Source organism: Pogoniulus pusillus, chromosome 16 (genome assembly GCF_015220805.1).
Source record: "Pogoniulus pusillus isolate bPogPus1 chromosome 16, bPogPus1.pri, whole genome shotgun sequence".
Taxonomy (NCBI): domain Eukaryota; kingdom Metazoa; phylum Chordata; class Aves; order Piciformes; family Lybiidae; genus Pogoniulus; species Pogoniulus pusillus.
The window spans coordinates 12,661,639-12,684,597 of NC_087279.1; the positions used below are offsets into that span (position 1 = coordinate 12,661,639).

General features: G+C 39.0%; 1 protein-coding gene across 1 annotated transcript; it reads right to left on the bottom strand.

The window, feature by feature from the left end:
- Nucleotides 1-231: 231 nt before the first annotated feature.
- Nucleotides 232-22,872, bottom strand: LOC135182642 (inter-alpha-trypsin inhibitor heavy chain H3-like). Its single transcript, XM_064157009.1, has 21 exons — nucleotides 22,384-22,872; nucleotides 17,804-17,827; nucleotides 16,468-16,634; nucleotides 15,333-15,437; nucleotides 14,763-14,925; nucleotides 13,796-13,906; nucleotides 13,075-13,200; nucleotides 12,392-12,508; nucleotides 11,457-11,625; nucleotides 11,055-11,180; nucleotides 10,640-10,821; nucleotides 10,086-10,271; nucleotides 8,984-9,123; nucleotides 8,411-8,586; nucleotides 6,458-6,481; nucleotides 4,789-4,836; nucleotides 4,103-4,216; nucleotides 3,315-3,519; nucleotides 2,486-2,658; nucleotides 816-927; nucleotides 232-715 (listed from the first exon to the last, which is right to left on the bottom strand). The coding sequence occupies exons 1-21, from the start codon at nucleotides 22,483-22,485 to the stop codon at nucleotides 586-588; spliced, it is 2,700 nt and encodes an 899-aa protein (XP_064013079.1). The 5' UTR covers nucleotides 22,486-22,872; the 3' UTR covers nucleotides 232-585.
- Nucleotides 22,873-22,959: the final 87 nt, after the last annotated feature.

Below are 22,959 nucleotides of genomic sequence, written 5' to 3' on the forward strand. Positions count from 1 at the left end.
AGTACAATACAGAAGTCCTGGGTGCTAACAGTCATCTGGCATGAGGGTGTGGCACTCAGCACTGCATAGCCAAGTGGTCAGGGGGCTTTAAGTACTAGTGAATTATCCTGAAGTAGGTGCTGCTCTGTCAGCTGTCCTCTTGCACTGCATTTCAAACCACACCGGGCATCTTGGGCTTTGCAAAACCAGACTGAAAACAGAGGGAGCTACTGGAATGACAGAACAAGGCAATAAGTAGTGGGGTTTTTATTTAAATCACTCCTGACATTTGGTTGTTGATTTATGTCTGGGTAGAATGTCTCTGTTAAGTGTGACAAAGTCAAATTTTAACTCCTACTTTTAAAGCTAGTAAATTAATTCATCGAAATGAGGATATTTCAGGAGATGAATGATATCTGTGCACACAAGCGGAACAGCCATTTACCACCTAAGATTTGATGGAACATGCTGTAAAACTCTGTGAGAATCCATCGTATCTTGGCAGAGCAAAACATGGTGAGCTCATGTATGGGTAATACTTGTTTAACACTGAAAACTGCTCCTCTTTCAGTCACATACTCTGCATACTCAGCAAGCTATAGATGCTTAAAACAGACTGGAAACAATGTAGTCCGTGTGAACACCATCGATCAGCCCAGCTCCATTGTTATGAACAAACCAACAAGGAATATCCACACCGTGCACAGGATCTCTCTTGAAATCCTTCTGCCAGCCCCTGAAAGGCAAAACAGAGTCATGGAAGCATCGAAGCAGAAACTGTGCTTTGATAAGGTAATCTTTCTTAAGTCTTTACTAAGGACTTAATCATTTTTTACCTTGTTACTGTCAGTTCATTGTTTTTAACAATCATTGTGGCATCTGGTTTCTTGGGATCAGATCCAGGATGAATTTCAAGTATGGTGAAATCAATGGGGTGGAAAAACTGTCCTAAAAATAGAAGCCAAAATTACCACTTCAGGCATGCTGCACGCATCACAACAGAATCAAACCAAATAGAAACCCCAGCAGTTCTACATTCCCATGCTGTTTTCCATGTCCCCTCAGGGCTGTCAGTGAATAAGCAAACACTCAGTTTCATGTCAGGTTGAACTTATGCCTGTGGTATTATTTACTTTTTATAAACCAGATTCAATGCTTTTCATCTGGATGTAAGTTCCAGCTTCTGAGTGCACAGAAAAATAAGCCTTTTCTAGCTATCCTTCAAGATATGCCCATTTTTTGCCTTGTCTGCTCAGCTCTCTCCAAGTTTTCAGCTTTTTTTTAATCAAATACTGCATGTGTTTCTCTCTGAGGGTTTTGTATGTGATCGTGCTCAGAACAAGGCTGACAGCAAGGAAATGTCACACTCCTGCCAGGATTAGCTTTCACAAACTGCTGTCTGGGATGGTGCAGGATGCTGCTGGTGCTTAGAGTGCTGTAATGAGCAGAGACCTTAGATACTTAGTGAGGCAGATTCCAAGATGCTGGACATAGTGATGAGATGTGTGAATCAGTGAACTGTAACACAGTGTTCCTGTGTCACCTGGGCTTCTGCAATCTTGCTACTTGCAATTCTTACCACAGCAGAATGACTTTAGCCTGGCAAGACTGGAGCAGGAAAACATAAACAACATTCCATCCTAATTCTGCTCTCTTCCTGTTTTGTTACAGCACTTCCCATGACACACGGACCTAACGTGGACTGCCTTGGCTCGCTCTCCTTGGGCCTCAAAGTGCACGCTGAGACTGAGAAAGCTTGCAGCAGTTCATTATTTTCCACAGTGAGTAAGCTTATTGACCCAAAAAGAATGTTTGCTGCCCTTATCTGATTTTCTAAGTGAAAACTGCAAGGCAAGGGAAAGCAGTTGCTACTTGTGTGTTTTCAAGCAGAGAATGCACACAACCACACCCACTGCTCTGGCAGAAAACAGGATTCAATGGGGGCAAAATCTGAATCCCTGAATTACTAACTTTGCCACCTTCTAGAATAAAGAGTGTTAGCTAACATGAGGAAAATCTTAGATGACACAAGGCATCCTTTGATTTTACTATACACTACTGAATTGGAACATACCTTATTTCTTTTCTTAAAAGGATGCATAAGTGAGGTTCAGCAAATATTGATCAAGCAAACACGTCTATTTTCTCAGAGTGCTTGTACTCAGGAGAAGGGTGATAAGATGAAGGGAGAGATCAAACCATAGTGGAGACTGAAAGAACAGTGTTGTAAGGAAAAAAAATCTGTAGGTGGCATTTAACTAGATAGTGAGGTTTAAAGGTGCCAGTGAGGCTAATGGTTTCAGCAGAAGCATTTATAAGAAGGTAAAGCATGAAGTTTGAGCCCAGAATATTTAGTTATTTAGTCAGAAATTGTAATGTGGCCAGTCAAAGTCATCTCAGTTTCCTCTGCTATCTCAGTTCAGAAAGTCTAAGTACAAGATTGCGTTTACAAATTATGTAGCCTTATAAGGAAAAACAACTGTGAAAATACTAAATGAAGCCATACCTAATAATCCATGGGTCTGTGCAGACAATTTATCGCCTTGCAGTGTATACAGTCCCAAGAAGTCTTGGTGGAGAGGATGTTTCTTCCATACTTGGTGCAAAACAATAACAAATGAGGCACTGTCGCCCATTTTGACCACCAGATTTTTATTTCTGTTAATTATCAATGTTAAACTGAGGAAAAAAAGAAAAACTTGATTTAGGGCATTTTGCTTCCCAGACTTAAGAGCAAGGAGAAGAAACCTGAGAAGAGGCAGCGTGTCCAACAAAACAAACATGATGTTACAAATTGCTCAGTGGTTTTGTTCCAGGTACACAAAGAAAATGTACATGAGGAGGAGATGCTGCCTATTCCTTCTCTAAACTTCCTTTTGCACAGGTATGAATGATTCTGTAATGAATAAATAATGAAAATACACCTGCTGACAGGGCAAAATGTACCTGCTCTGTAAATATCACAATTTCAATTTCTTAACATGGAGATTGCTTACACCAGGTTATTAGCTCCTTCTCTGAAAGATTACACACTCTGCCTAAAGTTTACTCTTTTGGTATTTCGCAAGACACTGTTGCATTAAGCACAATACCAAATCTAGTTTTACCTTAGCCAAAGTAATAGAAAATCAGGGAAAATTCTTCACTTAGTCTAAGCAGAGGAATTTATGAATTATCAGCAGTTATACAACAAAATAGGGAGCAGAATCCAGCAGGACTGAACCAGTTTCTTTTGTATGTTCAGACAACTGATCTTAAAAGTATACTATTGATCAACACTAAAAAAAAGTGCAGAAGGTAATACAGGAGCCTGGTACTCATTTTGTAAGCCTTACCCTTCCTGCTGCAAGGTGACTGAGTCAAGCCAGCTGAAACCTGTTTTTTCATTGCCATTCTGAATTGTGATCTTCTCAGGAGTTACTGTCAGTTTTAAATCCAGGTGCTTATTGGCAATGCCAAGTTTTCCAAAATATGTGTTTTGGATCTTTGCATCACTACTTGGTCTCTTATCACCAATGAGTTCTCCATTGACTGTGATCCCTAATATAAAAAGGAAATGTTAAGTCTTGTTTTATAGCTAGGACCTGATAAACTGATGTCAATGAGCCTCACAAAAGTTTAGCAACAACTCAAAGAAACAAATATGAGCTGAAAACCAGACTGCAACTACATGTGCATGTTTGTGCCAAGGGAGAATAAAGATCTGGGGGCTGTTCTGTGGATTTCCACAAAGAAAACAATCTCTTTATTGAGAAAACTTTAATATTTCCTAGAACACAAAGAGTCTCTGATGGGCACAAACAGCCTGTGTGATACCAGAGTGTTTACCAGGAATTCCATGGAACGGCAACCTAAGGATTATTTTATTGCTTGTATTACTTCTCACTGAGACAGATTATGTCTTTCAGCTCTCACAGTGGTTTTCAACCGAAGTTTAAAAGTTCACTTTGCTCCAAGAAGTGAAAACACAGTCATGGTACTGGTACCCTATCACAGCTACAGGAACTCCTACTAACTTTGCTGGAAAAAAATAGCATAAAAGAGGGAAATAACCTTTCAACATAAGACATTTTGTTATGAGTATCGTCCTTTACTGTATTACAAAAAAATATTTAAAACTCACCTGTAACTGGGTCACTTATTAAACTTAAAACAGCACCTGGATTTTCATTGATGTTGAAGCAAATGGCATCCTTTTTTTGTGGCACTGATACAATGAAGTGTGGATCTCCATCAACTGGAAAGGCAAATCACTGGTATTTGTACAGCGATGCACAGGTCCAAAGTTCTGCATGAACATTTAACATTGCGGCAATGGAATTGCTGATACTGGGTACCAGCAGGAACTGGTCCTTGTACAAGCTGTATGCCCAGCTTAGTCCAGCCACTGTCTCCCCATAGTGAAGTATGTCCTTTCCCCCCCTCATCTTTCTCAGGTACATGACATGCATCCTGTGTCTCTTGACCCCTGCAACATTGGTCATGTGGATTGTAGGTTCAGGATGGCCATCTCTGAGGGCTGTGGAAGTACTATGCAAGGTTGATCTGAATAGTGAATAGGCAGTTGCCAACAGAAATCCCAGCAATGGGAAGGAGGACTAAGAAAATGCCCACTTATAATCTCAGTCACTTGATCTTTTTAGAAATATTTAGAAATGTTTAAAGTAAATTAAAATCCTAGCTCATTGGAAATAAAAAAATGCCTGCTTTTGTGGAAGGGAATTATCTAAAAGCCTCATAAGAATTGTGCAATTAATCTTAAACATTCTCTTATGTTCTCCTTCTAAGCACACTACTCAAGCTACTCACCACTAGTATACCACATGGAGGGTATATATGAGGAAGCTACTTGTTGAGCTGCAAAGAATACAGAAAATAAGTCAAAACAACTCACAGCAAAATGGAATATTTACACAACATCTGCACAGTACATATAAGTGTCAGGAAGTTAATATGCTAGGTAAGCTTCTAATTCTATCCTAGTTTTCAAAGTGTGTGGTCCATGGGATGACAGTTTGTGCCCCTTCTGAATAAAGCAAAGCTTCAGTATAGAGACAAATTTCGTTTGTGGTCTAAATTGCTTTGGCAGTTTCTACAAGGCACAAGCAATGTATCTGTAGGACACAAATGTTTCACAGGTAAGAATTAAGCTGTCCATTAGCAAGGAAATGCAACATCATGCATTGAAAACTCCTCAGGTTTTGAGATTTGAAGCTTTTTTTCCAGAATGAAAATGATACCAGGCTGGAGAGTTGGGCAGAGAGGAACCTCTTGAGGTTCAAGAATTGCAAATGTAGAGTCTTGCAGCTGCAGAGGAATAACCCTCTGCAGCAGTACAGGTGAGGGGTTAACCTGCTGGAAAGCAGTTCCCCAAAGATGGACCTAGGAGTTCTGGTGGACATCAAGTTCACCACGAGCTGTGTACTCTTTTGGCCAAGAAGGCCCAAAGGTTTCCTGGGGGGCATGAAGAAGAATGAGGTCAGCAGGTCAAGGGATGTTCTCCTCTATCTCTACTCTGCCCTAGCTGAGGCCACATCTGGAGTACTGTGTCCAGTTCTGGGCCCCACACTTCAAGACTGATAAGGAACTATGGGAGAGAGTCCAAGAGTCTGAGGAGGAAAGGTTGAGAGACCTCCGTCTGTTTAGCCTGGAGAAGAGAACACTGAGACGGGATCTTCTCAATGTTTATAGATATCTAAAGGTGGGACTGGGGTCTTTTCATAAGTTCCCAGTGATAGGACAAGGAGCAATGGGCACAAACTGGAGCTCAGGAAGTTCTACCGAAACAGAAGATAAAACATATTTGAGGGTGCCAGAGCACTGGAACAGGCTGCCCAGAGAGGTTGTGGAGTCTCCTTTTCTGGAGAGTTTCAAAGCCTGCCTGGATGTGCTCCTGTGCAACCTGCTCTGGGTGAATCTGCTTTAGCAGGGAGGTTGGACTAGATGAATGAGAGAGGTCTGTTCAACACCCCACCATACTGTGATGCTGTGAATTTAAATCTTTTCAATGAAGACTGATAGAACTAGACAGAGAGGATAGAAAAAGACTACTCTCCAGAGCATTTCCAGGATTGCCCAATGAGCAATCCGAAGGGTCAGTTGCTGTCTCTCTTGAATACAGCAAATTTTGTATAAGCAACTGAGCATATTAATTTAGCCAGAGATCTGACATTGTAGGCTCTTGCTTCATATCATTCCAAAGGAGAAATAAATTCAAGTCCATCTAGTTCTGAGGAAAAAATGGCAGTTGGATAAACTGGCATTTACTCCTTAAGAGCTATTTTCAGCTGTAACTTTTTAATCTGATATTGTTCAACTTTATGTATGTTTTCAGCACTGAGCAACATTTTAGCTATGAGCAGAAATTGGTAGTGTTTGTTAAAGTACAGCTCTAAAGGCAGTTTCTATCTTCCCAGTAATTTCAGCTGAATCAATTTCCTTTGACAGATGCTGCTTCATTCAGAAACTAATGACTTACCTAGAGAACCTCTGATAGCCTGTGCTGTGAACGAAACAAAATGTTAGTTTAGAAGCTAGAAAGAATAAAAAAATTCTCTTTCCCACTTCTTTCCCTCTATCAAATCCAATTTCAAAATCTTGTAATTACATATAAATTTATAAATATTTTATTTAAAAGAAAAACTTACTTAATACTGAGACAAAGCAAAGGTCATGAACAGGCAGAAAGAAAGCACACCCTACTTTTCAGTGACAAAGGCACTTCTCCAGAGGCATGGGCTTTGCTCTCTAAGAGGCTGGGACAACCTGCCCATTTCCGATTCCTCCATGCCACCTTGTTCTAAACTGTACTACTGGGAAGTCAGTTAGATTGACCTATCTGCTTACTTCCATATTTTACTAGTTTCCTGCTCTTTTGACAGCTGATGCTATGGAGGGGTGTACTGAGGACAGGGCTTTGTGCTGAAGAAGCAGCAACCACTTATCAACAAAGGAACCTCTCTATGAGATTCTGGAAACCAGGTATCTGTAAGTCAATAGCATAAGCCCTGGAAAGCAACTTAGTTGTGCTGGGGTTTGATTTTTGTGATGGTGGGATGCTGTGGTTATCAGAGACAGGAAGTATTTACATGCTTTTCAAGCTGAAATGTTTTTTAATCTTTTTATAACACAGTCTTGCTTTATTAACCAAGAACGTTATGAAAATATTGCCTCCTAGATCAAGTGATGCAGGAAATCCACCTCTAACAGTTAAAAATATTAAACTAATTTAATAAGGAATGTACTTACCTTCAGCTGTTACCATGGGCAGGAAAGAAGTGAAAGGAAGAAAAAAGAGAAAATTAGTGCTTCAGTTGTACAACTTAACAGGAAGGATTTTGACTCTCTTCACACACAATCTAAGAAAAAAAAATCCAAACCTGTTTGACAGTTCAACCAGGTACACTCAGCATTTTACAGTTCCATCTCTTCCCAAAGACACAACTCCGTATTTGTTTATCAAACCAACACACTGGAAGTAATAAGTTGTTATGTGGGACAATGAAATATGCTTATGACAAGAGCACTATTAGTAATTCTTTTAGTGTTATGCCATTTCCACGTTGCGAACTGTTACTTGCTGATTCTGCTCTCTTGTGGTTTTTAAGGCACTTTTGCATCATTCTGTTAATACTGATTGGATTCAGTGATGCTCTTTAAAGTCTAGATTCACAGTGTGTAAAGAATTATTTTCTTCTCTTATAAAGCACAGTGTTTTGAGTATTGTCTTCTGTTACTGTTCAGTGTCTTCTATATACAAAGAGGATTTACTTGGAAAGAGGTTCAGAAAAGGATCTTTGTGCTCTAAGTGCCTGGAAAGGGAAAGCAAATTGCTGAAGATGACTCTGAATGGATCTCACTACTGTCAGATGCTTGGGTAGGTTTTTTTTTATCTTATGGAGTATGGCTGTAAACTTTGAAGTTGTTGTGCTATATTGGGACTTGAATGTTAAATTAAACATGAAGTGTTTTTCCTTAGAATCCCATTGTGATAGTCATGAAAAAGAAAAAAGGCAAACATTTTATCAGCAGAATGCTTGAAGAATTATTCAGAATTGAAGGGCACTTCAAGCAGAAAAATGCTACATTTGCCCCTAAGCTGAAGTTGATAGAAAAATAAAAGTGATGTGAACTAAACCGAATACAGCTGAATTGTTAGATTAGAAATACTCCCTGGGTTTTATTTCTTTTTGGATGTAGTATTTTATATATTTACCTTAAAATACATTCATTTTGAATTTTGCCTGTGTTTTGCCTGTACAATTTAGTAATGAAGAATAGTTTGATGGAAATGAGCTTTAGAGTAAAAAATAATTTTGTAAAAACCATACACATGAAATGTTTGAAGCAGATTTTTCATACGTGTGTTTAAAACTGTGCCCACAGAAGGGCCTGTGCTTTAGGGGAACATCAAAGGAACACTTGGCTTCTCAAATAGTGAAAATGCTGATACCTTCAATGGGTTTGTCTGCAAGCCCATCTTGATTGTCATAGTCTTCTGGCTTTGTTACCACCATGGATGTCAGTGGTGTTACAAACTTGTATTTTAGTGAGAGATCCAGGGCTTCAGCTGTCAGATTGTCTTTTTCTTCTCCTGTAGCTGCAACACTGAATACAGGTAGAGATTCCTAGCATCAATAAATGCTAAATTACTCAATGAACTCTGGATTAAATATTTTTCTTTAAAGTGAAGTTGTTTCTCTGTAGATGATTAATCAGTAAGGAATATTTGTTACAACATAGGAGCACTTCTGATTCTACTGGCTATCCAAGAAAAAGGCAAACCTGTGCTTTATTTTTGCAATAATTCTAAACTGTTTAATTTTCAACCTGACACAAGAATAGTGAGACTGAGGAGGAGAGCAGGTTGAGGAATTTTCCAAGGTTTTCTGCTTTCCTACTGGTGCCTCAGTGTGATTTGAGATTCAGCTTCACACCCTAGAAGTTGCACCAGTGAGATGGCTTAATGGAGCCACAGCTAAGATGCAATTCTAGATATAATTACCGCTTTTCCAGGAGTTGCTCAATGGTGAGATAAGCCCAGAGCCTTTCAATGTAGTCTCCAAATATGTATTGCTGTTCTTGGAAAGCTTTAGCTGTTTGCTCAGCATCTTGTTGTGTAGTGTAGGACAGAGCATCATTAGCCTGTTAGGAATAAGGAAACATCACTGTATCATGAGTAGTCAGTGACTTCCAAAACCTCCCAAACCCAACACTTTCATGCCTGAAAAGCTTAGTAAATTGGAAACCAGTCTAGTCGGACGCAGCACTTGCCCAGGAAAATGCCAGTGTAGTAGCAGGATCTGTGTTCCATTGCTTCTGTGAAGGTTACTAGTTTATAGGACATAATGCAGTTCCCAAATTCACGTAGCAGTTTTGTTCATTGGAATTTGGCTACTCAGGATTTAAAGAACTTTGATTATGATGCCAATTTCATATAGGAACACAGGCAAGCAGATAGGCTTAATACAATAATTCAAATATAATTCAAATACAATCCATTATTTGTATTTGAAATATACCTACTTTCACATAATATACAGAACACACTAGTGTATGGGGCATAATAGGTAGAGTTCACACTATTTATGACATATCTATAATATGTTTGTGTTGTGTTTCTTGAATATCAGAGACAAGTATTTTCACAGAACCCAGATCTAGAGAGGTAATTAGATCAACTTGGTTTGTATTGGAAGTAGACATCTACTTGAATAGGAAAGCATTTCAAATATTCAGGTGGCTTGTCCATCAGTTTTTCTTCACTGTATGAAGACTACTGGTGGTGAACACTGAATGTTTGGCTCCTGAAAGAACCAGGTAGAATATGTAGGGACTAAACTTGAAAAAAAGAGATACCTTTTATCAAAGCTAATCCAGTCACATTGCATGAAGCTGTCCCAGACTGACCCTAGTATACCTGACCAAGTTAGGCAATTAACTTGCAGTTTTAAAAGCAATGACTTTGGCATGTTCATTTTCTTACATACGCAGTAGCACATCCTGGCATTAATGTAAAGAAATGCCAGTAACATTTTAAGTATTGCCAGCTCTGAACATTCAGACACTTTGCATTTCTTCTTTAAGTCAAACAAATCCATACTTACGCCTTCACCTATCACATCTACAGTCAAACTGTTTTGGTGGCTGTCTATGAAACGCCCAGCAACCACAATCTCAGACCCATCATAGAAATGCTTAAAACTGTTTTTAGTCAGGTCTGATATTTCATTTTCTGGGTAGTTTAACTCCACATCTATGAGAACGGGATTTGACACCTCGTCATAAAACCCCTACAGGATAAAACACAAAACAAAACAGGGAAAAAATTTAATTATTATTGTTTCTTTAATTCACAGGCAGATCTGTACTCGGAAACATCCTGCTATTTGGTGCACATCAAAGTGTCCTTCAGAACCATGATGTGTGTCACTTTACACCAAGTTTTGAACCCTGATCTCTTTTACTGTCCTTCTACTTTTGGCTTATATATTTGCAAACAAGAAGATTAAATGCAACTAATATTTCTGATTACAGCAGCCTCCTGAGTATGTCAGTACCAGACTATACTTAGGGACTTTGATTACTTCAAAGTAAGAACATCTGTAAAGTTATCTGAATTAATATATTTCTCATCTAATGTAAGTGGTGATTACTGTACCTGAAGCTGTAAAGCTGCATCAGAGTCAGGATAAATCCGACGGGCCAATCCTTTATTCTCCAGTGCCATCTTCTCCAGGAAGTTGTAGTCAACACCATAGCCAAACCCAAGATTGTATAAGGGATATCTTCCTTCGATGGCTTTTTTCACATGTGCCTGAATGTCCTCAGTATTTGATACACCTGTATCAAACCAGAATATTGAGATAAAATAATCACAAAATGAAAGGTAGCTAGTGAGGCTTTAGACCTCTTAGGAGGCATTATCAAAACCTTGTTTCAGTAGTGTTATGCTGGAATAATAGCATTTAAGTCATTGAAACCTGCAGAATTCAAAGATGGAGGCAAATTTTAGCTGAGCAATTTTTTTGCTAGTTAATTCACTGTCTTTATTATTCCATCCAACACAAACTTACCTACGTTTGGCTGACCATCTGTTAGCATGATAATTATAGAAGCGCTTCTCTTGGGCACAATGTTTTGTTCATGAGCAGTATTCAGCATATCAATCCCCCTCATTAGACCACCATGTAAATTTGTCGCTGCAAAGTAGAGACAAAAATTTGGGTTCAGCACAGACAATCAAAATAAAGGCCCATTTTTCACTGCAATCTGATCTCATTACAGTATGAAAAGGAAAGATCTGGGTTTGCAAGCAGAGGGATGCTTAAATAGACTTCAGAAGCCTAAGGAAAAATAGATGTCACGTGCTGAGCACATTTGAACCTTAGGAGTGTCTCGCAGTAAGCTGTAGCACTGTATTCAGAGACTGAAGTGATAACTTTCACAATGAACCAGTGCCACAGTAAAGCACTTACCGCCTCTAGCGTCAATGTCCCGAACAAACTTCCTTGCTTCATCCAAATTCTCCGGAGTGGCCTTGATTAATGCATCTCTCCAGGTGTGTACTTCACTACCAAACAGTATGAAATTGAAGAAGTCCTCTTCTTTAATGTCATCTAAGATTTTTAGAAGTGCTTCTCTTGTCTATAAGAGATTTAAATCTGTGGTTCAGCAGTCAATGAAATAGGTGCTTGCAAATTGTACATGATTAATCTCTCAGCATTTAGGTATTTTTAATTTTTGCATAGTATATCGTGCAAAAGTTCTGTGCTTGCTCTATCTTTGCCAGACCCTATATCTATTTCAGAGTATCTCTAGTGAAGTCAGAGAGTTGCAATTACATCTGGTAAACCTTTGTAGCTGAGAGGAAAATCAGGTCTCGTGTCATGGATCACCGCTTACACTAAAGTCAGCTTGCATGACAAATTGAAAGTCATGGGAAAGAGGCAACTACAGCTTGGTGGAGAAGCTCATGTGCCAGCAAGGGTGGATATTTTGATGCAGCATCAAAACTTGAACAGTCTGAGCATTACCTTTGAATGGGGAGTCCTTGCTGCAAGAATCGCTGCTGCTTTCCAGAGGAGACAGAATGAACAACATAGATAACGCACATATATATTACTGTATGCACCATTTAAATCTGGAACTGTCCAGACACCTGACAGAGCTCTGGAAATGCTGATATTGAGAGTTTTGAACTAATAACATCTTGAAGTAAGTAAATACTGTCTAAATGTGTAGAATTTTGTTCTACAGTAATGCTTCAAACTAGTAACTGAGCATTACAGAGGTTACAGCATAAACCCACTGGGTATATCTCAAGTAGCACATATGTACTGTAAGTCACCATATCCCTTCCATTACAGCAGAGGCTCTTTCACTAAGACTCTGTAGTAATGTAATAACTTACCTGTTCTATTTCTCTTCCAGACATTGAGCCACTAATATCTATTACAAAAATAATATTCTTGGGCAACTTTTGAAGATTTGTTGGTGCAAAGAAGTGTACAAAGTAGCCATTGACAATCTGAAAAACAGAATGTAATAAAACCTCACAAAATCAGGTTTGTATATGTTAAAGATAAAATGCATGAAGAAGAAATTCCTTTTATTTAAGGTCTAGCCTCTGAGTGGAGTAATGGGCTTTATTGGCCCAGACCAGTCTCCCCTTTGTTTGTGGGCCCAGGTGCCTCATTTAAGTGTAAGACTGGACCTTTAGTCCCTGCCTGAGTCACACTGTAAGAATGCCTGTCCCCAGCTGTGTCACAGCCATACCTGTTCCTGTCCATAGAATCCAGTGATTTGGATCCCACCCTTCAGACTGATTTCTTTCCTTGATCTCAGGCTGCCTCATCATCACAACTTGCCTGATGGCCTGGACTCTCACTTGAAGTTGACTGCCATCTCTGAGTATGCCTTGCTGAGGTTCTGTGGGGAGCGAGCTCATAGCTGGAAATGCCCCTCTGCTGTCAGCTGTGTTGTCACATGCATTTCCCTGTGCTTTAGTGAACAGCTGGCCCTCACTGCTCCCTGATCTTTACTGTGCAAGCTAAGCTGTTCAACAGTTTAAAAATTCCAGCTGTCAGATTTCACCTGCAAATTATTTGGAGTTGTTCTCTTCACATCATACTTTACAGTAAAATCTCCATCCAAGACAGATTGTGAGCAATTTGCACAGGTTCGCTGCTGATCAAGAGTTGGGTTGAAAGAGATGTGCCCCTGAAAATAAAAGCTTCATGAGATTTGATACTTAATAGCTGAACGTTTTTCTACAGAATAGACAGAAGTTTGTTTTTTATAAAACTAGTATATTTATATTCACAGACATGAGAACAACCTGTTTTGTCAGGTTAGGTATCAGTCTGTGTCCAGAGGTATTTATGTATTTGTAGATGGGTAGGTGACACCTGCAGGCTGCTATCATATGTTTACTGCTCCATCTTCCTTGGCTCAGCCCTCCATTGCAAATGACACCTTTGATAAGGCTGTTAAGCAGATGGGCTCTTAGGAATTCTACTACCTCTGTACATGAGAAAACAACCTGCTAGTAGTCCTACTGGCATCTAGGTTTTAAACTACTGCTGTGAGACAAGGGCTACTAGTTTGGGTACAGTACAAGGCTACATGGCTTCTGATCTGCATGGAGATGGCATTCAACCTCCTATCTTGGAATTCAGAGCTCATTTGCACAGACAAGCCTTTACTGACTTTTTTTTCCCCCCTATTCATTTGCTGTCACTTCAATTGCTAGCACTGACATTATTATTTCAGATTTATAACCATAATAAATTATGGAATGCAGTCTTCACTGTACCTTTTTCCCTGAAAAAGTTTTTTTAATGATATTTTGTAGATCATTGGTGATGAATGTTCCTTCTGCTTCCAGCTCAGTAATACCCTGAGGCTCAAAGATATCTACTTCAATCTGAAATATTAATTGAAAATTCATTGTTATTGATTACCCCACAATATATCAACTTAGCCATATACAGGAGGATCAGCAGGCAAGTAGAGATGTGGAAGACGGATTTTTGCAAAAGTAAAGGTTTGCTTTTGTAACTTTAATAGCAGGCTAAATGCACACTTGCATGCACATTCCATCACCCAAACAGGCTTTTTTAATACAGGAAAGTTCAAAAACAAAGCTAGAAACACAGGAACCTTAATGGAAATATAATTTCTCTGAAAGCTCAATACTGGCATTTTGTAAAATGTCAATAAATACTCAAGTCCTTCAAAAATATAACCTAGCCATTAGCTGTGAGCTGTGCCCAACTCTGACCTATATTTCAGAATGCCTTCTATCATAGTGTGTTTAAATAAATGCTGTATAAGCTCTTAGAGATGCTGGGGTTTGTAATGACTTTTACATAGCTTTTTCAGGGCATACAAAGGTGAAAAATTCTGCCTTGGAGCTTGATTTTAGCAAGGCAGATGATGTGGTTTCACAGTGGTGTGGAAAAGGTGTAGTTTATACCATAAAGGCATTTATAAAAGCTATTAGTGTTCCATTTTACCCCAAGGCATAGTAATGGCTTTTTCAGGGTTTTGTGGAGCATTTCTTTGGAAGCTTAGCAGCAGAGCACATTTGTCAGCCTTACAGACACCTGCACTAAAGCGTCTGGTGTGGGCTCTTCACCTGATTCATTAGGAATACTATCAAGGGCCTTCAGCTCACCTGTGAACCAATGAGAATGAGCATGGCACTTCACTTTCAACAGATGTACAGAATTTCAACATCTCTGAAGTTACAGTCCCATTTGATACAATTTTCTACTTACCCCAAAATCTTTGACAAGCTGCTTTGGTTTTACTTTGATGAGCATCTCATACTTTTCAAACTGTCGCTTTAGCAGCTCCTCATAGGTGAGTTCAAAAGTCACTTTACTTGCTGCTGCAACATTGACTGAGACAGTGAATTTTTCTGTCTTTCTTCCTGAAGCTCTGTATTTAAGTGGTTAAGAAAAAAAGTCTTTATCATCTTTCATAATATTTATTGTTTGGCTTGTTGGGTTCCTTTGTTTTCAAAATGGAGTAAAACAAAGGAATTTCCATCTACTGCTAAAGTCATATTCAAACTGTAGAATTGATTGAGGTTTCCCAGTGAGCTTAAACCCAGGCACAGGCCATACAAAGTCAGTGAAATCTGCAGAAATAGTGTTTCCATAATTGCAGATGCTGCCTGTGTAGTCAGAAGTTGTATCTCCTTGCTGTAATTTACATTGCAGTAACTCTAACCCAATCATTGTTCTTTGGCTCCACAAAGAGGAAACTTCAGAAATATGCCAGAACCAATCTCACAGTTTGCTAAGGGATGATGATGTGGAAGCTGCATAAGATAACATTCTTACTTGACAAGACCAGCAGTCTGTCCCTTTGAAACAGCCTTCTCATACTGCTTTTTTGCAACTTCTTTTTCCTTTATAATTCCAGGATAAGTGACACCATCGATTGTCCTGCAGATGAACAAGTCCTAGTTTAGCTGAATGGTTTGCACTGGTACATGCAAAGTTACTATAGGTAATTATCTGCTTATTGATTGGTTCGCTAAAAACCACTTTCAGAAAGCTGATATAGTCAAGATTTGAGCACTGTCACTGCAACTAGTCATCTTGGTGAATTTAGCTGGAATGAAGAGCTCTGAGTTCAGTAGCTTAAAAAGAATTTAAATTCGTTTTTACTTTGAAAATTAATGAGCTCAAACCTGAGCTGATAGGAATTCTGCTTACACTTGCCACATTCTTACACTTCAGCAGCTTGACCATCTCATCTAACAGCAAGAGAGCTCTCTGGATGAGACTCATCTGTCCAAATGTAGCTATCTATAACTGAAGATTTCATCCTTGGACTCCTTATACCATTAAACAGGTATTTCTCATAGGGTATTAATCTCATCCTGTAATACAAGTTCTGGCATGCATTAAGAGTAGTTATGGTTAAAAGCTACTGTTTCTTTTCACTGAAAATAAGCCATCCATAATGTGATTAGCAGAGATGGATCTCATAATGGTGTGAAAATTGCATATTACTGCAACTAAATGTACAAAACCTAAAGGTACTGCAACTAAGGGTAAAAGAATAATTCTACTTCCTGTCTTCTATTCAAATATTATTTTTAAATTAACACACAAATGAAACTATAATGACATCAGGGAAATTAAGTAATGTAACTCTTCTGGTTTGATAACACCAGAGTAAGTGCTATTTCTGAAAAAGACAACGGATTTCCAGAGATCTCCCATTCCCTAAGGTCCATGATGATGAACAGAAATAATTCAAAATGAGTCATCTTTTCTAGAGATATACCAATGTTTGTCTTTCTCCAAGTACTGGGCTTGTTAGGTTAACAGTACCAGAAAATTACCAAGGAGGCATTCAGAAGTCTATCAAATTGCAAAGTTAAAGAGTACATTTGAGCTCAGCTTCTCTCAGCTGCATTTTCACAGATTTTTAGTCTTCTCTAACAATACTGTGAAGATTACACACATGCTGAAGTTGGTAATGAAGGCTGTCTTAGGGAGTTCAACATCGAAGAAGACTTCTTTGTGCACATTTCCACGATTGACAGCTCTACTGGTGATGACATTGTGAGCAAACCTGGAAGTGATTTTACTGTCAATTTTCATGCTATAGATTTCTATCCCATTGACAACCTGTAGAGTGAAAAATGGAAAAGAGTGGGGGGAAAAAAGAACTAGCTGTTACACTGATGCCTTTGTTAATCAGCCATAATCAGAGTTTTAAAAAGAAACCATGGGAGGACATTCTTTTACTCCAAAGCAAACCAGTAAAGACATTGCAACAACTGGAGCATAGCTGTTATTTCCTTGGCTGTTTATCACCCTGACAGCATGGTGCTGTTCCATGAGTTATAACTACAGCCTCTTTAAGAAAATACTACAGCACCACCACAGCAATAGTACTGCCATTACAAAATCAGGCTGCTTCTCTGCTGAGGCTGACTTTTGTTTATGGTTAGTCAAAGAGCAAAACAACTTACTGCTGCCTCACTGTATTAGTGATTGTAATTATTAGCTGAGCAGATGACTCCTACAGCAGGGATTTAAGCATGTTGTTTAAAAATAGACCTAAACAGTTCCAGATGGCTCCAAAATCCACTTTTATGTCACTCTCAATTTCCTCACAACTGGGGATCTCGTTCTTCTTTAAACCAAGGAAATGGGTAGGGCAATACTTATTTTTCTTAAAAAGCTCAGGTGTAAAGTTGCTGGAGACTATACAAAAGCATGGGTAAGAACAGATGTGACTCTTTAGGCAGCTTTGCAACAAGTCTGCTTCTTGCAGTAAAATCAGAACTGGAAAGATCCCTGGAGTTTTTTATGTCAGATCTGATCTCCAGGTGGTTGATTAAAAAGGTCCCCAAGCAATCAAAGCACTTAACCATTGTTAAAGTGGAGTACAGGTGCCAGGTGGAATCAGCCCTAGAGATGACTCTTTTCCTCCTTACAAATAACTACATCATAAACTAAAATTATAAACAAAATCAACACAGAGTGGATGTCTGTTAAAGATACAGAGGTGACTTCAAACAACTTTGCTATTTATTCAAACACAGTGAGGTTAAAAATTACTTGCATGTTCTCTTCCCTTGCTCAGGAGTTTCCCTCAGAGCTTGGAAAGGAACTGTAGTTAATCCTACTGCCTAAAACAAACAACTTTGGGCTACTCCTCACATCACACACACTCAGAAATTGCCATTTGCTCAGACTAAACTCACAGAAATATGCTGTGAACACTGTAAGAATATTCTTGTCACTATAAATCTTTCTCAGCAGCCTGGACAAATCCAAGCCTTACTCACCAAGTCATTATCAGCATGTCTTTTCTGTAAAGAGAAAAACAGGGGGAAAAGTCATGACTAAATTAAGAAAGCTGCATTTAGAAAGAACTCACTTTGCATCTATGTAATTGTCTTCTACTTCTAGATCAAATGAAGTTGTCCAGGAGAAGGAAGCGTTGACAGATGTTCTTGTTACTAAGTAAACTTGAAGAAAGACCAAGCAAAGCTTCTGACACAGGTACAATTGTTTTGCTTATAGCGTGCTCCATTTTGTTGAACTTTTTGGTTTTCATTTGCTGTTAGTGCACCTTAAACATTGTGAGTTTGAAAAGTTAAACTTTGAACATTGCTACATTTGTGTTTTGCTCAAGTAACACAAGAAGTTATCTTTTCTCATCTGAAAAAAATAACAAAACTAATGGGACAGCCTGAGAGATCAGTAGAATGACAGAAGAGGAGGCTTGAATGTTCAGTGCCATTTATATTTAAATGTTATTGAGTCTAAATAATAGACTACAATCTGCTTAATACAGATACTTTGAGCACAACCAAAGTATAAGCAGAATGTGTTGTTCTGAGGGTGACATACTTGTCTTGAGATTTCACAGAATCACAGAATTAAGCAGGTTGGAAAATGCCTTCAAGATCATTGAGTCCAGCCACTATTTCCTGGCTCTGGCTCTGTAATGTGTATTTTAACTTTTCAAACTAATTCTCCTTTGGAAGCAAAAAGAGATTTGTAACAAAGCATCAAAACTCCCCAGTTTGTCCATTTTATTTAGTTACACACACATCCAAAGTACCAAGCAGACACATCCTCACAGTCTTTCAAATTTTACTCCTAGATTTTTCCTGTTTCACCCTAAAGGCCTCTCATTCTAGTAGGAGTAGGTATGATAATGCAGCAGGCTTACAAAAAGGAGAGGTGGTCACTACAGAAGGCTGCACAGAGTGGGGAAAACCCCCAAACTCTTAGAACTGGGGTTTTTTGCATATTTGCTCCAAGAGTATGTGCAAATATCAGAAGCTCTACAAAATACCACATAATCTCTTCTGAGAGAGAACCAGCTTGGAACCATTTACTAAAGTATGTCAAAAAAACAACTTGTGTAACTCAGTTCCCGTAAGCTCAGCTGCAAAACCCTTATCTCTTTTGGCTCCAAGAGCCTCCTGGATCACTTTTTGTGCATGTTTACCTGCTCCACTGAAGAGAAGGGTAAAGACACAATAAAGTATCAAGTCAGATACACATCTCAGCAACTTCTAAGTTTTGGGGTTTTTTTTTAGTTTTAGGGTTTGGAAATTGAGATACAGAAGGTGCAGGTCTTTGAGGGTTTTTTGTTGTTATTCTGGAGGTTCTTTCAAGACACTATACTCGGTCTATAATAATGTAAGATTTTAGGGGGGAGGCTTCTCAGCTTCTGTAAGAGTCTGCCCAAAAGGTCTGTGTATGTTTTCTAGGTTTCTCTTTTAAACCTGCCATACAAACGATTTCTGTGTGCACACCACTTGTTTCACAACCCTATATAAGATTTCTTTTAATGCCCCTGTAGTGCATTCATCAATTGAAATGTGTCCTTTATAAAACTGAAATTACCTTTTCTACACCTGTATCATCATTAGAGCTAATAATTTCCCCTTCCAAAACACAAACTGAGGTTTGGACCCTAGGAAATGGAGAAACTGGCAGTCACTGAAATATCAGCTTGTTTGGCACAGACTTTTCCTGAAAGTGAGATTACATGGAGTTCAGGATTTAAAAAACCCAAGCTGCAAAAGACGTGTTCTTTAGTCACCAATTCGGCAATTCTGATTAATAACTCCTAAACTAAAAGATACTTTACTTGCATTTAAGTTTTACAGAATTGCTGTTGTGCACATTCTTTATCAGAATGATGAGTTCTGCAGCAGTTCTGAAAGAGTTCTGTTCTGAATATGTAACTATTTCAGGGTACACTCTGCCATTCTCATTGAAAAATAAAATGGAGAAAAATCCCCCAATGAGAGGTTATTTGCCACGTTCTACTTGGGCTGACCTTCACAATGAAGATACTCAAAGCCAGCTGGACATCATCCTGGGTTACGTGGTTTAGCTGACCCTGATTTTTCCAGCAGCAGATGAAGTGACTCTGTGAGTTATTTTTTTCATTCTTAATGATTCACCTGGATTTGGCTAGAGACTGCGCTAACATCAAGGTCATATTAAGTTGTGTGGGCAGAAAGTGATAGAGCCCTATTTAAAACTATGCAATTCTATGTCAAATTGAGATTTTAATATCCTTTACCTCTTGTAATTACAGTTACTTGATAAAATGCTTCTGGAGTATTGCCATTTATTTGCCAATTGCATCAGTTAGTAGAAATTTCTTTTTCAGTTGTGTAACTGTAACTAATCCTGCTTTTCTGTAAGCTTTCGCTGTGGCAACAGCAAAGAACAGAAGTGAAAAATCTATAGAAACTGGAGAGCAAGAGCAGAGGAAAAAAACTAATTTGAACTTCCAAGAAAATAGGGAGGGTAAAAAGGGCTCTCATTGCAGCACTTGCTGAAAGAAGCTCTGATTTTACAGCTTGGGAAACTAAACCACAGCATGAATCAAAAAGATGCAGCGAGGCCTGTACAGTGACCTTTGGGAATTCACAACACTGAACAGGGTATTTGTATATATCCCAAAGTGCTACATAGGAAAAATAAGGCACAAAAATTATTTGCAGATCTACAGCAACATTAAAGATTTCATCATTCCAAGTGATGTGAAGTGGCTACAAGAGAAAAGAGACATTGATACAGCTAAGCTATGAAAATTAACATCCTCACGGGCTACATGTAGGAGTCTCGCTGCTGCCAAAATGAGGGCCATAAAATGAAGAGTGTATTATTGTCACCTGTGCTTACAATGAGTAGTTCTAAGGATAGTATTTAATCTAGAAAAAACTTCCCCACCTTCAGTAGCCATATGTGTAGAAAGGTGGTGTACAAGTGCATGTAGGGAATCCTTGGTTTGGATTTTTGTTCCATTTTCAGCAGAATTGGGCCTGCCAGCTGTGTTTACTTGACTATAGCTTTAAAAGCAGCTTTTACAGCTTGAAGGTCACCAGGCAGCCAGGCTTCCAGCCATGCTTCACCACTCCTTACTGGCACATTACTTGATCAAAGGAGCTAAGACAGCAACGGGGACTGAGACCTTCAAACTACCTACCTAGAAATCTCCTCCATTTCAATCAAATTATATCTGCATAGAGTGTGTAACAAAATTGGGAGAATCGAGTGACTTTCCTGTAGTGTTCTTCATGTACAGATGGAGCACTGCACAAAGCCTTGGCTATTTGCCATAATGAAAGGCTTTAGCATGGCAAGACACACAGAGAACAACAGGTAGTATGGTAATCAGGAGGAAAAAGCTCCATTACATCCAGGCTACATAATGGTTAAATAAGAAGAATCTGTACCATCTCCAGTTTGCAGCAGGACATTTCAAGCCAATTTTTTACAGTTAGATATGTTACTATCTTGATTTTCAAATAAAAAGTCTTGGCAAAGACTATAACCTCACGAACAAAAATTGACTGTAAATTGTTCTGCCCTGTTCTACCCACTAGCCTACAGAGCTCCTCAAAGAGATTTCCCCTCTGACTTTCCATGGTATATAAATACTGAGAGGGAGCGATAATCTGTTGAGGTGAGGAGTAGTGGCTGGCAATTTAACTCAGGAAACTGAGGCAGAATATCAGGAAGCAGTGCCTTACTCTGAGAGCCAGTCAAAACCAGAACAGCCCCTTTGTGGGACAGATGTGCATTATGCTAACATGCAGATCTTTTGAGAAGAACCCTACCGTGGCATTTGGACATATTTATCTGGATGCCCTGTTGTATCTCTGTTTCTGCTTCTTGGAGGCTTCTCTTCACTGACATTTTGCATTGCTTTACAGGTGCTGAAGTCAGTTCCCTGGCAGCAATGATTATTTTACATGATACATGATTGCTAAAACATTTTACCATTATGTGGTGAGATCAGAGAAAACAGAGGAAAGTGATGCTTTTGAAAAAAAGGACAGGAGAGCTTCTTCAGAGCTGATTCAAAACCGAGACTGATTAGAGGTAAACTGGTCTGAGCCCGAGCCTGATCTTGTGTAACAGAGAACACAAAGCTCCTGGTTGCAGTGCTCTAGGTACTCTCTGATAAATGCTGATAAATAGTAAGAAGTTAATCTATGAAGATAGCCTAATACATACAGCTGATTACTTACCTTGATGTTTCTGACATGTGTTATCAAAAGGTCTGATGTTGCAAAGGCAGGAATTGCTAATGAAATATAAAGCAACAGAAGGGTTTCCATTTTTGAAAAAAGGCTCCAGTCTGAATGATGTGCAGAAATATATAATGCTTTGTTTACCAGGTGTTAATAAGTAACCCACTGTGAAAAGTGGGATTAAACATTAGGCATTTGGGAAAAATCAAACACTGGATTTTGAATTTGCACCCTCTGCAGAGTACTGTTACAGAACTGTTTAGTCACGTCTCTTCTATATAACATGTCCAAAAAGACACTAAACAGCCATTTTCTGTACAGGCAACTGAGACAGATCTCTGCTCCAGACTCACCTCTTTTCCAGATGAAAACCATTGTCTTTCTTGACACCTTCCTAAAGACTGTCCATGGCTAATTTCCTGCAGCTGTAACAGATTGCAGTCTCTTAAACCCATGTATGCTTCTCATCAAAAACTATCTTCTGCAATCCTACACATCACTCAGGTACTTGATTGGGTATCACTATTTGACACATGTCCTGACTAGTCCAGTGTCTCTGTGTTACCTGCTTTCCTCTTCATCCTCATGCCTGAAACCCAGGTCTAAGCAACCAGGTTCTCCAGCCTTGCACCATCTGTACCCATTCAGCCTGCTGCTTGCAAGGCCATTTACCTTGTTGCCTTGACAGCTTTAATTCTCTCCAACTAGCTTCATCTCCTCCATTGCATGAAAGCACAGACTTTGAGCACAGGGACTTAAATGCTTTGCAGTGGTAACATACTCAGGTTTAATGAATTTGGCTATTTTCTGCTCTTCTTGCAGTCAGTCTTCAGAAGTGTGCAGCTAGGTGAAGGACAAAAGAAAATAGGTCTATAGCTTCTTTTAAATCAGGCTGGAGCTTTTAAAACCAGTTTTGGGGCGGTAACAAG